At 41.3% G+C, this 14,557-nt stretch overlaps 1 protein-coding gene across 1 annotated transcript in view; it reads left to right on the top strand.

Moving 5' to 3' along the window:
- RFTN1 (raftlin, lipid raft linker 1) overlaps positions 1 to 12,235 on the top strand; it is a 95,477-nt gene extending 83,242 nt beyond the window's left edge. The window contains exons 8-10 of the mRNA XM_058807336.1: positions 4,431 to 4,534; positions 5,948 to 6,029; positions 9,834 to 12,235. Coding sequence (XP_058663319.1) covers positions 4,431 to 4,534; positions 5,948 to 6,029; positions 9,834 to 10,271 — 624 coding nt within the window. The 3' untranslated portion in view covers positions 10,272 to 12,235. The remainder of the gene's footprint in view (positions 1 to 4,430; positions 4,535 to 5,947; positions 6,030 to 9,833) is intronic.
- Positions 12,236 to 14,557: the final 2,322 nt, after the last annotated feature.

Raw genomic sequence — 14,557 nt, 5'->3', positions numbered from 1 at the left:
TTTTCTATTACCTTTCCATTGAGGTCCCCATTTGGCAGCTGCTCTTTGTTGGTCAGTGACCCACCTGCTTCCCAAAGCTCCTGGTCGTTTCCAAGGATGCAGGAGCCATCCCACAGCCCCCTGCTCCACAGCTAATGGATTTGTAGCAAGTGTCTGCCAGCAACGTGCTGTGGTGTGTTACATGAATGGAGATTCAGGAGCAGCTCAATACTAGAGGAACAAAGTCCAACTTTTTTATTGCTGAAGCATTTGTGAAACTTCCCTTTTGCTTCCAATAAATGTTTTTAATGGTTCAATACTGTTACACTGTCAGCAGAAATTATCTCTTGGAAGAAGTCTGAAAAGGAAAAAGACAAATAATTCACAAATTTAGAGCTTGAATTTAGTCCCCACGTCAGCTGTGTTACTGCAAACATAAAACAATTGCAGCACACTTTTACTGGGTCATTCTTGCACAGTCCAGGTATTCAGTTTCTCTTACTGCATTTTCTTTCTTTTCCACTAAGGTGCAAGTCCTGCTTTTGCCACTTCCCTTTCCTCCCTTCAGTGCCCAGGGACAGAAAAGCTCTGGCTTTGGCAGAGCTGGGGACTGGTAGCCAGCCTTGGCTGGAGGTGTGTGGTGCTGCCCTCATGGCATCCCTCTGGTTTTTGTAAGGAGCTGGGTTTGAATGCAGTGCCCATTTTCTGCAACAAACAGTAGGTTACACTTTCAAAGCAACTTGTTTTTTTTTACTTCCCATCCTCTTTGCCATCTGTCAGTAAATTTTGGTACGCAGTCTGTTAGGATTTGCTGATAAAGGTTTTATTAAGATTTATTTAATGGGATTTTCAATCTACCACTCTTTAATCCATGCTGGAAAAAAATATTAAATAGTGACAATCCATAGCTGCCTTGTAACTAAATCACGTTCACTTAGCCCAGGAATAGCCCAGGAAAGAATGATTTCTGAAGAACTTCTGTCTCACAAGAGCTTAGTAGTTGTCTTGTTTATTATCTTGCTGTGGTTAAAATTGCCACAGTAGGGGGGGAAAAGAAAAGAAAAATTGTTAATGCAGTTGTTTGTGTGGCTTGCCCTAGATATTATTCTTATCATTTTTTCATCTTTTTTTTTCCCCTCCTAATGAGCAGAAGCAACTGTGAAAGGAAAAAATGCTGGAAACAAACAATACAACTACAAATAAAAAGAATTCTTTTCATGTGATGCAAGTCAAGGGAAAATCCTAGCTCAATATGCTCTGGCTTCTTGACACTCAAGGTGTGATCAGAGATTACTTATCATCCACAGGAGAGTGGGAAGCAAGTTAATTAAAATTTTCCACCCTTTCAGTGAACGAAATGTCTCCCAGTTTGAGATGCATTGTTCGAACACTTCTTTTTCAGGAGAGCTCTGGCATGGTTTTTTCTACTTCTACTGGTGTTCAAATCCAGTATTTGCTAGTTAGAAAAGAGCATTGCACTTTTATTTGAGGGAATGGTGTGCTTGAAATTTCATTTCTATTGTCTCTAATAATAGTAGATAAAATAATTACTGCATTAAATGTAAAACGAATACAAGATTACTCTTTTCCTCTGCACCCATCCCCCAGTATGTTGTTTGTTTAGAAGCATTTTTGCTTTAGAAAGCATTTAATATGACACCAATTAAAGGTCTGTATAACTGTGACTCCTGCTGGCACACAAATTCCAGTGTGGGATAGAGTTACAGCCGATGATTCAGGAGGGGGAGGGAGAAATAATTTCATGTGGTCTTAAAAAAACCTTCAATTATCTGTATTTGCAAGTCAGGAGTTTGAAGCCCATGTGGATTAACCTGTTTATTTTGGAGTGACTCCTTCCTCTTGTCTGTCATCTTCAAATTCAGCCAATTATTTGGAATAGTCTGTTCCCTAAGGAGCTGGAGATGAGGTGCAGTGTCTGACTCCAGTGAAGCATCATGGAGTTGGAGGGAGCTTCTTAAAGGGCCTGAGGAGCTCAGAGGAGGGAACACCTCTGCATCATGTACACACCTCCTGTCTCCAGACAGCCCAGCAGGCACACTGGGGTGTTGGGTACCAGCACATGGGAAAAATGAGAGGTCATCTTTTGGTAACAACTCTGTAGAGCTCTTTAAATAGGTTGGTTTTTCTGATTTTTTTTTAAGCTGCCAGATTTAAAAAAAAAAAAGAAAAAAAGTTTTTTAGGCCTAATTGACTTAAATTTATTTTCTGGTAACTTTACCCTTTTGAATGTGCTTACCTGCTTGTTTCCTTTCTGCACCACTGGGTTGGGAAACACACCATCATCTGCTGCAGATGGTGCTTAATCCTGACAAGTCAGACAGGTCCAAAGCCAGCCCTGTCTCGCTGCTCGGAGCCTGCAGGGACAGAGGGCTGTGGCAGGAGTGATGGCATGTCCCTGAAACAATTTGGCTTCTACAGCAGCCAAATGAGCTCTGCATGGTATTGATGTCCTTCCTCATTGCCATAATCTCCCTCTGATTTCTGACATTTGTTGCACATCCTGATGCAAGAAGAAGGTTCTTCCTGCTAATCACCCACCTCAGGCCATGAATTCAAAATAGAAATCCTCTCTACAACACAAGATATTCCTCAGGGCACAGGCAAGCTCTGCTGTGCCAGTCTTTCCTGATCTGCTTCCCTCCTCTAAATGAGTGAGCTCCTTCTGGTTTTTCCTCTGCAAACACTGTTTGATGGAGGGAATGTTTTAGACAGGTCCTTTTATGTGGCACCTCATGAAGAGCTTGTGATGGTGGAAGCTCTGACCTTACTCTTAATCATCGTCTTGCATATTTTCATCTTTATTTTTTGCAGGCATTGTTGACCAGTCTCATAAATCTCAGGCATTTCAGCTTAAAGGCATCTAGATATGTTATGATTTTTTTATTACCCTTGGACACTCTATTTTAAAAACTGGAAAGAGTTCACAAATATCCCTCTTCCAGAGGGAAATGGGAGTCAAAGGAGACTGAATCTACCCCAATCCCAGCTGCAGGATGAGTCTTGATGGCTCCAGTGGACACTAATTAAGGGCTGTGTGGTATTGCCCCTCTCACAGAGTCACAAATTCCGGTTGTACTGGGTGATGTTTTAATGTAGAACTACCTCACTAAGCCCCCACAAGCCTCTGTACAAAGTAACATTAGCAGTGGTCTCTTGCAGGCACTTTCTGGGGTAGAGATTTAAAGCATTTTCCTTTTAAGCAGGACTGATACAGCTTCTTCAGCTATTTGCACTTGTAGTCATGATCAGGTTTTTAATAGGTACAGTCAGGCAGCCGTTCAGTTATAAAGATATAAGTGACCTAAATTACATTTGTTAGAAGAAAGGAATAGCTGAGATTGGAATTCACTAAAATACCTTGAAATAACTACAGAAGGATTTGGATTAGTTCTGATCAAATGACTGTTTCATTACTGTGGAATAAATGGATTTTTTGGAGCTGCAAAACTATTGTGCCTTCCCCAGTGTAGTGAATTGGCAGTTAAAACTCCTTTCCTGCACGTGAAACCAGTGTAAGTGCCTGAGCTTTTTGGCAAATGTAATTGTTATTCCAATCAGATTTAGTTATATTTGTAGAGACTAGTAGTTACCATTTGTCTGCTTTGTGTTTATTAAAATTAAAAACCAGTAAATATGCTGTAGCATCTATTCATTAAATTACTGGCAGTCTTGGCAATTAGACACCTCACTGGAATAATCTTTGTTGAAACCACCAGTGGTTCTTTCTGTGTGGATTTCAAGGTCTGCCATTTAGTTGAAATGGAAAGAACAAGGCTCTGCTGGGTAAATGTGCAGCAGGAGCCAGACTCCTGCACTGAAAGGCAAAGCTTTTGGTCTCGCCCACAGATTTCCTGATTCAAAATAAGAAGGCAGCAATGCTTATTTGTGAGCGATAAAAGGCACAGAGTTGTACTTAGATTTTTTGTTGCTGTTGTTGGCTATTTTCCTTTTGATCCATCATGGTAAAGTAACACAACTGATTTCAGTGCAGATATTCAGGATTAACTGAAGGTTAGACAAGTGCAGAATCCAAGCAAAGCAATGCTGTCATTTTTTAACTACTTGAACATAATTTTTTCTCAGGAGGAGCTAATTGATAACATACAATGAATTTATCCTGTTCGGATCTGGAACGATCTAAAGCTAGATGGATGAGTCAGGCAGTGTAAGAACAGGATCACAGATGTTTACCATTTTAAACAAACTCCTTTAACAGTTTGGGATGTATGGGCGGTCAATCATTTGTCTCATGTTTTTGAACATTTTCCTTCCTGCCTAGCTGAATATAAAACACGACCCACTTTGGTGCAAAACCCCATTTTCCCTCTGAGAAAACACACACATGTATTTTTTCTTGGGTTTATTTTTTGGAGTTAAGCTGAATGTGGCACTCCAAGTGCTGATGCCAACTGTTGCTTTTCCTTCCCCAGGGAGTTGAAGTGCAGACAGATTACGTTCCGCTGCTGAATTCCCTTGCCATGTACGGCTGGCAGCTGACGTGTGTGCTTCCCACTCCCATTGTGAAGACAAACAGGTAGGGAGGGGTGGGTGCTGCCTTTTGGCCAGGGAAGGTGCTGTACAAGCACCACAGTCTGCACAAGCAATTCCCTGTGCAGTCAGTGTGGGTTTCCTTGCAAAGGCTGCTGCAGCTGTTCTCGGGGTTTTCCACGCCTTACAAGGCACATGTGGCAGGAAGCACATGTCTGGTGGGCAACAAGACTGCAAGGTGGCAATGTGCTTTCTGCATGAATTTTCTGGGTGTTGTTTCTGCAGCTCTCTAAACTCTGTGACTGTAAAATCCCTGCTCTGGATCTTCCAGTAAGGTCCTTTAGAGCAAAGACAAAATGTGTGATAATGCTTGGAGTGAGATGTTGTCTAGCTGAAGAAAAGTAATTTTATTCTTAATAGATGTCTGTCTAATGCTGCTGGTACAGTCTAGCTGAGCAGAACCCTGGGAGATTAGTGTGTCACTGCTTGAGTAGCCTTGTGTGCACATACAATAATTCTGTGGTCTACTTTGCTATTATTTATATTCTGAGTTTTTAAATATAAATGCAAATCACTTAAAAATAATCTTCATAATTGGTGAAAAACAATCATACCACTTGTTAATCATGAAGATAGTGCTTTCTGAATTTTCACTGGTCAGGAATATATTTACTTGTATATAGACACCAATATAATCAGTTGTGATTTTCTTATCTTAATTAATATGCCCAGCTCTTTACAAGATTTGGATGAAGACTACTCACTCCTACACATATAAACCTAAAAAGTAAAAGGCCATCTGTGTTGAGGGAGAAACTGTATTTAAGTTTTACATAAATATTCATTCATAAGAATGAATAGAAAATCAGTTATGATTTGTAATCCCTGACTCTTAAAAGATAGATATATAAAAGATATGTGTGTGTATATATATATATATATATATATATATATATATATATAATAAAAATTTCTTTCAGCTTTCTGTATCCCACTAATACCTTGAGTAACAGAGGAGTCAGTGCAGAAGGGCACCCACCTGGTGGTTGTTCCTCCTGCCATGCTGCAGACCTACAGGGAGCACCCAGCCCCATTCCAGATCAGTGCCCCTGGAGGGAGGGAAGGAACACTCTGGTGTTGCTGGGGCACTGGGACTCTTGGGTTTCTTCCTTTTTGTCCCAAACAATTTATTCTGTGTTTGCACACTAATGCTAAAACATTCCATTCCACAAAACTGTGTCATAGGCTGACAGGCTCTATCAGTCTGAACATTCCCCTCTCCCTGCCCCCCAAAATACCAGGCTGCTCAGAGACACCAGGGACAGGCAATGTGAGGATCATTCTTCATTTTGTTCTTCTTTGACCTGCAGAAATAAGTGACTGAGATGGATTTTCGCTTTGAATGATGCTGGATGTGAATTTAATTCATTCTCAGGAGTGTGCATTTTTTTCTTTTCAGGGAGGGGAATTTATCTACAAAGCAAATTGTATTTCTTCAGAGACCTTCTTTGCCCCAGAAAGCAAAGAAGAAAGAATCTAAGGTAAATAACCTTGAGTTTCTGGTTTCTTTGGGTTTTGCTGGTGGTATTTTTATATTGAAATTGATTTCCCATAGAAACAAAATGGCCTATTCAATGTTTCTGTGATACAGTAGGAAGACAGAAGGAATGGAGCTGTTCAAATGAAAGAAACAAAAAATGCTCAAATGATGTCAAAGCTTCTAGATTTCATTCTCTGATGAACTCACAGTAGTTTAAGAAATGCAGATTTTTCTTCATGTAAACCAGCCATAATCCTCCATTTAGACATAAAATTCTGTCATGTTCAGGGCATGTAAGGTGGAACCAACACCATTTTCTCTCGCCTATTTCCCGTATTTTCTGTTTAAACTGCCTTCTTATATCTCTATTTCTCACTGTTTTGGTAGAACCTGGCACAATGTAGGCCTGATCTGGGCAGGTGTGTCTGATGTGTGAATATTAATAGATTCTGCTGTAATTTAACCAAGAAAAGCCTCTAGAATCCAGCTAAATTATCCAAAGGCATAGCTGACAACTAGTGATGTATGGATGTGGATGCATGTATGTATTCCCACTTCCATTTTTAAACACACAGTTGTGGGAACCCCTGCCCAAACCTGTCATGCCATACAGCTGGAGAGAGAAATACAGGAACTGTAAACAGAAAGTGATGGCCTTCCTACAGTGGTCAAACTTGCCTTGCCCTTTCAGTATGCAAGGGATCAGAAAAGCCAGATGAAGTACGGAAAAGACCTCTGGAACCACGTGTCAATGAGGTTGTGACTAATGCAGCCTTGTTTTTGTTCTGGCTCTGTGGGCTTTGGTGAGTGCTGCCAGCCCAATGTCACCTGCAGGAGTGGGTGCTTGAGGCCATGCAGAGCTGAGCTGCAGCAGGAGATCAGAAATGCTGAGCAGAGCTGAGCACCAGGAGCATTTACCCAACAGTTTAGATAATTGCAGGTAGTGGTCATCTATGGAGCCCTCGCTGTTTTGGAGCCTGGTTCTGTGAAAGTTGTCTTTGTGATATAGTGCAGACCAGGGGAGTGCTTGAACTGACTGAAGCAGGAGAGAACTGCTGGGAGTGTGACTGATTTAGGATTTACCCTCTCTCATTAGCAAAGCTGGAGCCCAGAATACTGCGTGAACTTGTTACAAAGCCCACTTTCCTTGTTTTCTCTCTTTGTTTTCAGGGGATTAAAGGGATCTTGGGATGAGTGTTAGAGTGCCTGTATTTAGTCATTCTTTTCCTACCACTGTGTTGTTTTAGTGGAAGGGATGAGAACCCATATGTGGTTGTTCATCCTCAAATAGAGAAAGAAGTATGATGCTGATTTCTTGTATTATAATAACACACACATACCATCCAGATGACTTGAAACTTTGTTTAAGTTTTTTTCATTCCGGGTTATAAAAGCTTATTTAACAATGTCTGGTTGACAAAACAAAGGAATCACTTGTTGGCAGTGTTAAATATACAGGCATATTTGAGGGCAAGAATCACAACAGCACATTTTCATACCAAAGGTCAGGGAAGGATGACATACCTTGATTATAGTTCTGTAAAGGGATGTAGGACTGGTTCAACATCCTTAAGTGGTTGTTGTGTCACATCAAAGATGTCAACCCAAGCATTTGAGTAAAAGTTTTTGAATATTCACATACAACATCCAAGGCTCTCAGGGATTTTTTTAAACTTAAGCTATGGCATGTCTAAAATGTTTATAGATAGCCCTCAGAGGAGGGGAAATAGGATGATAACATTAAAAGGATATTGCATTGGTGGAAAATGTTCTGTCCTATCTTTGCACATCAATTAACTGCTGTTCAAGGTAGTCAGACAAACAGAGAAGAAAATATGCAAGGAGTAGTACAACTTCTCTCTTCAGTGATAAGTATTCCTATTACTGTAATATTCAATCAGGGATGAAGTAACTGTGTTCATTCACTTCATACAAAACTGATGCTTATTTCAGCAGAAACTGGCTGAATGCATTTTTGTGAAATAACGGTGTAAGTACCTGACTTGAGTACACGTACACACACTCACAAAGCCTCCTACAGCTGGATCTTTATCACATTTAGAGCCCTGATCTTACCTTCTGTCAGTGAGAGCTTTGAGTTAAGTGGAGTAGTGGGTGCCCAGCCACTTCTGCAAATCAAAGAGGAAAAAACTCAGGTGTCTGAATTTTAAACAGCTGAGCTCTAGAACTGAGATGTTATCGTTCCTCTTTCTCTAAACTGCAGTGCCATTGAAGTGAAAGATAACTTCCTCTATTTCTTCACAAAGAACAGTTTTGTGAAGGCCAGTTTCTTTCCTTTTTTTTCCCCCTTCTCCTTTTGCATTAAGTTCTGGCTACCAGGAGGAAAGAACATAGTTCCAGCTTTGTAATCTAATAATAAGTTTTGAATGGCTTTTTGATTAAGGAATAAATAGCTAGATCAAAAATTTATGAATACAAAATCTTTTGGCCAACTTCAGCACAGACCCAGTTTCACTGGAGAAAATGGCTTTTTTTGAACATGGCTGGGTTTGCTGAATGTCCTGATGAGATTATTTATGCCATCCAAATATTGCCTCCTAACCCATTCCTGAGCTTCCATCAGCAACTGACACTGCTGAAAAAATGGCTGTGCACATTCAGAGGTACTAAGCAAGCTTGTGTAGGATGGCTTAGCCGTGGCTTGGAACCATGGAGCAAGTCCAGAAGAGGCCTCAAAGTTGGTAAGGGGACTGGAGCACTTCTCCTCTGAAGACAAGCTAAGAAAGTTGGGGCTGTGCAGCTTGGAGAAGAGAAGGTTGCATGGAGACCTCACAGCAGCCTTCCAGTATGTGAAGGGGCCTGCAGGGAAGTTGCAAAGGGACTCTTTGCCAGGAAGTGTAGTGATGGGACAAGGGGTAATGGCTTCAAACTGAAAGAGAAGAGGGCAGGTTTAGATTAGATGGTAGAAGGAAATTCCTTACTGTGAGGGTGGAGAGACACTGGCACAGGTTGCCCAGAGAAGTTGTGGGTGCCCCACCCCCTGACAGTGTTGAAGGTCAGTTGGATGGAACTTGGAGCAACATGGACTTGTAGGAGGAGTCTCTGCCCATGGCAGGGTAGTTGGAACTAGATTACCTTTAAGGTCCTTCCAGTCCAAACCATTCTATGATTCTATGACTCTGTTGTCTGGCTTTCCTTGGGGAAAGCTTGATTTATTTTTTGACAAATGAGGCAGATACAATAGTGACATATTTGTCAGCCTTTATACCTGTCAAGTTAGTATTTCAAGGTACTGCTACTTCCCGTTTTGTTTTTTAATAGTAGTTAAAGCAGTTCTGAAATGGTGGCTGTGGCAAGTCCTGTGGAAGTGCTGCAAGTAGCAGCCTCACGCTTTCTCATCAAATGGCATTCCTACAGATGGTTCAGAATGTTTTACTGTTTGGGTATGGTCGTGGGTGTGGTGTTAGTTCTGCTGTTAACCTGGTGAAAAACACTGGAATAATGCCATGGGATTGCTTCTTCTGTCTGCACTTAGGCAGCTTTGCAGATCCTTCCCTTCCACACAGTGTAGAGAGGAACCCACCAGGCACCACAGCAATAGCAGAAGCAGAAAGCATCGAGCTCTTCTTCCTCTCTGTAACAGAGATATCTGTGTTGGCAGAAATCATCTTAGACCATCTGATTTGGTCAGGCTACTTCTTTTAATCTTGGATCTTTCTGGTCAAATTCAAATTTAGTTTTTGAATTAAAGCTAACTCATCAAAACTCATGTCTACTCAGGAAAGTAAATGTCCACGTGAGACTGCCTCTAATGGTCTTTAACATTTGGATCCCTTCTTTGTAGTTTCACTGGAGGTTCTCCAAAGAAGACATGCACAACAGAAAAATGAAGAATTCCACAAAGGCTAAATTAAGCACTAGGGAGAAGCAAAGGGCACAGGAGAAGCAGGAATTTGAAGTCACAGAGAACACGAGAAACTTAGAAGCACAAATCTCAAGAGCGGCCAAGCCTGATCCGGAGCAGCAGCCGGATGATGTCATAGACTTGGGAGAGGAGGTAGCCGGGACCAACGACAGCGGTGCCCCCCAGGACAGGGGGTCAGCAGAGACGTGTCCTGCCAGCTGTGACACAGGTGACAGTGCTGGGCAGGCCTGCCCCAGCCCCAGCGTGCCCGGCTGCCCCACGGGGGAGGCCGCGGAGGGCGGGGGCTGCGCACCAGAACCGGACGGCTGCGGTGGCACTGACGGGGCAGCGCTGGACGTGGACTGCTCCTGTGAATAAGACCGACTCTCAGGAACCCTGTGAGAGGCTGATACTTTGCCAAGACAAAAAAACAGATTTTGATAATCCCCACCGCTAACTCCGTTGCTCTACTCAGCATTTCTTTTGCATTTCTTTGACTTACTTTGCTCCTTAGCACTCTGGTATCTTAATGTTTTAAGTATCTACAGGGCCCAGATTTTTCAACCCACAGAAATTGCAAAATTCCTTTCACTGTACATAGTGGGAAAGGCTCTCCTGGAGCTACACTTTAAATTAAAAAGTAGGGAGGGACAGAAATCATACCTTTTTCCATGAGCAACCTTAGCAAGCTAGCTTTGAGCCTAGGTCAGGGCAAGTTTTCAGTTTGGTCAGATTTTACTGTGTAGTACTTTCTTGTCCATGTAGCTTTTCTGGAGAAGTTATTGTGCCAGATGTTATTTTGTCACTAGGCTTGTAGTGTCATAAAAATGATATTTGGACTTCAAGAGGTTGAAACTGAGGTTGGAAAGCTTAGATAAGATAGCTGTTATCTATATCTTTCTCCAGGAGCACACTCACTGATGATGCTCTCTTCTGAATTGTATTAACCCTTACAGATATTTAAGCAGTAAGTAAATCGTGTACCTGTTCAGGCACAGTGGGTAAGCAAACTCCACGGTGAATCTGTGAGGTGGATGATTGCAGTACAAAATGCAATTTCCCATTCGGTCTTTACCAATCAATAGTTCATCAGTAGCTGTGGGGGCTTCAGAAGACAGAAACGCAGGAAACGAAAAGGCAGGTAAAAAGTACTTCTGTCAGTGGTTATCCCCACTAAAATGGGAATTAGATGTTACCTCCTGACCTTCTCCAGGTGGTTTAGCACCACTTCCTCATTGTTATGAAATACCTTGTGGTAAAGATCTGAAATTTTACACAGTGGTCTGTGGCCAACAAATGTCAGTAAACGACCTTCCAAAATGACCTTAACAGACTGTTTTCTTGGTACAAGTAATCATATTCTGGGACTGATACCTAAGGGAATTCTGTAAAATTACCAATATTTTCATGTTTGAAGCTACATAAAAATATTTACAAGTGAATGTACATGTAATATAATTTCTGTGCCAATGTTCTCCAAGTACTTTGGTATTTTTACAAATGTAGGAAGGAGTGGTTTCTCTCTTCTTAACCACCTTCATCCTTATTTAGAAGTGGTCAAGTGATCTGGTAACAAGATGAGAAAAACATTGTAAATTCCCCTGCTTTTCTTGTTTTAAAGCAAGAGGTAGAGCTCTGTGATTTGCTGTTTTTTCCCTTGACTGATTTGTGCTTGATAATTTTCCTTAGTCTTCAAATCAAAATGCTGTAAAAAGGACTATGTTCTGTATCAGACATGTACCTAGAGTGGTTCAAAAGCATCTTTCATGCCTAAAAATTACTCAGTTGGCAGAACATTGCAGAGAAGGGAAAAATTACATCACTTAAATATTCATTTAATTGGGATGAAAGCACTCAAGTTTAAACCATTTGATTTCACACACACAAAGCACAGTGGCATAGTTTTGTCATTGATTAAAGAATGGTTTATTTTGAATCAGTGGTTTAACCATAGGACTGTAAGTAACTTCAGTTTCTGATACTATTTTTCAATTGTTTCATTTGGTATTTTAAGATTATACTGGGGTTCCAATATCCTCAAAAATAGGTTGCTGCAGTTGTTCTGCTTAAATACAAGGTCTCTGCTCTGTACAATTTTAAGTTCCTGTTTGCAGATTTTTTTAGCATAAGATCCTTTTACTGATGGTTTCTATCCCAAGGACCAGCTTTGTATTAATCTTGTTTAAAAACTCACAATATTTAATGAACGTTTTGCTAGTAGAAAGTGTTGTAGTAGAAAGACCTCTCCAAATACTTTTTAATAGAAAACGTTTTTTGGATTGCAGTTTGACCTTGTTTAACTGAATCCCAACTGCTTACAAAACTAAAGAGAAATAAAGGTCATGAGGAGATTCCTTATTTGTGGTGTTTGCACAAATGCCAGTTATTCATCCCCAAAAGGAGGAACTCAGTTCTCGAAGTGGTGATGAGGGGAAGCTCCCTACTACTGAATTAGCAGTAGTTCCTGGTGCTGCAGAACTGGCTACTTGGTTTTCCTTTCCCAACACAGCATGGAAGGGCCTGTGGGGAAGTTGCACTTGTTTAAGTGAAGGCTTGATTTAAAACTGTTCCTGTAAAAGCTGGGTTACGGTTGGGAGGAGTTGAAGAGAACTTGTATGTTTTTTCAGTTTCAAAAGGGCAGCTGCTTTGGGGTTTAAAATCTCATAATCAGTTCCAAGTTGTGATGTTGAATTACTCTAAGCTGGTTCAGCTGTCTGAAGTTGTGTGCATGCCCCTGTCCCAAGGAGAGTGAGAGAGCCTGAATCATCTCTCAGAGAGATGATCCAGATGTGATGAGGCCTGGGGAAGGCAGGTCTGTGGTGCAGCAGCAAGGCTCCACAGCTGTTATCTGCTTTTTATCTCAGCTGCCTTTGCCATTTTGGGCCTGAAAAAGCAGGACCACCAAAGTGGCCGGGGAAGTGAAAGACAGCGGTCAGCAAGTGGTCATCTGAACAAGCCACCAGCTGCTAGGCTGGAGAAGTTCAAAGGAGAAAATCCAGCTCAGGCATTGGAATGGGCTGCCCAGGGCGGTGGTGGTGAGGCAGATGGTGTCCCTGGAGGCATCACATCTCTGGATGAGGCAAATGAGGAATGTCAAAGGGTGGATGAATTAAATGAAAGATGGAAAAGGATTTTTAAATTGTAACAAACAGTGGGGAGCAGGGGCAGAGGAGTACAACTATGATGGGCAGGGTGTCCAAACTCTCGAAGCATCATAATGAAAAGTTATGTTAGGAGGGGTGAAGTGCACAAACCATGGGACTGGTACTTCAGCTTGCATTATGTCTTTGATTATTGGATCTGTGCACTTGAAAACAGTATATATGAAATAGCCCAAAGTAGCTTTAATATATGTATGGAAATGAAGCTAAGTATAAAACAATATACCCATTTCTGCCTAATCTGACTCCTCTGTCAGCCTCGATTTCTGAGGTGAGCAGAGGAAGGAAGGGGCTCTGCATTTGCATACCCTACTTTTTCCTTGTAGTTGCTGTGATTCTACATTTGCCTCAGGGAGCCAATTATAGGGCAGAAATGAAGCATGATCAGCCTTTCATGCAGGAATTTCATCCTCCCAGAACTGAAGAGTATAAGAAGAGCAGATACTAATTTCTTGCTGATGAATGTTTCTCAAAAGTATGAGAAATGCCACTGAAGAACACGCCTATGAATTGTAGTTGCAGACACAATTCATATGTGTCTGAGGCTGTTAGTGAAGATGGGCCCTTGGCTTTAAAAGGTGATCCCTGCCAAAGCCTCCATCCTCAGGAAAGTGCCTGTGGTGCTGGATGTGGCAGCTGACTCTAATCAGTACCTTACCTATACACTGAAGGGGGAAAAAAGGCTTTTCCATTTTAAGTGCTTTCTGTTACTCACAAAAGCACCCTACTAACTAAAATGATCTAATGATAACTGAAAAGCCACTCTTTTTCCAGCTAATTGATGCAAGTACTATAGGAATATTTGATACTCGTTGTACCAGATGAGCTCATGGCAAACTGGTATAATACATGTCACAGGAAGAAGAGAAAGTCTGATAAGGCTGCAACATCAGGTAACTCACACACCATGTTCTCAAGTTTAAATATAAATGTATACATTTATATTGGAGAGATGGACACATCTCTCAGTCCTCATTCTTTATTGCAAAAAAAAAAAAAAATTCAGTCTATTTTTTCTCCTTCTACTTTTTCTCCATCAGCTCTTTAGCTGATGGCACAAGTGTAAGAGGAATAAACATTTTCTACAATGACAAGATTCACCAAAGTGATGAGAATATTTCTCCAACTCAGTAGCAGCTGAACAGCAGGGGCTGCTCTCTGTTCCCACCAGTGCAGGCCAGTGTCACATTTATTGAATTATTTGTAGACCATGTGTTTATATGGGTTAATGTTTCTGGGATGTTATTTATATCTTCAATTACAGCAGAGTCAGATCCAATAACAGATTTTAAGGTGAAACTGACATCTCCCTAAAAGACCAGGAAACTCTCTGGAAAGAGAATTCCAAAAGATTCTGAAGTGTCAACAGGAAAAGGCTGTGGAGGAAGTGGACATCAAGAATTTTCATAATTTCTTGGCTTAGAAATTTATTGCAAGGTAAGAAAGGACTTCTTGCTCACAGTACCAGAGGCTACCACTATTTGGGGGGGCAGGGGGTATGAA

This window comes from Ammospiza caudacuta, chromosome 1 (assembly GCF_027887145.1).
Source record: "Ammospiza caudacuta isolate bAmmCau1 chromosome 1, bAmmCau1.pri, whole genome shotgun sequence".
Lineage (NCBI taxonomy): Eukaryota > Metazoa > Chordata > Aves > Passeriformes > Passerellidae > Ammospiza > Ammospiza caudacuta.
This window is presented reverse-complemented; position numbering and strand designations above follow the sequence as displayed.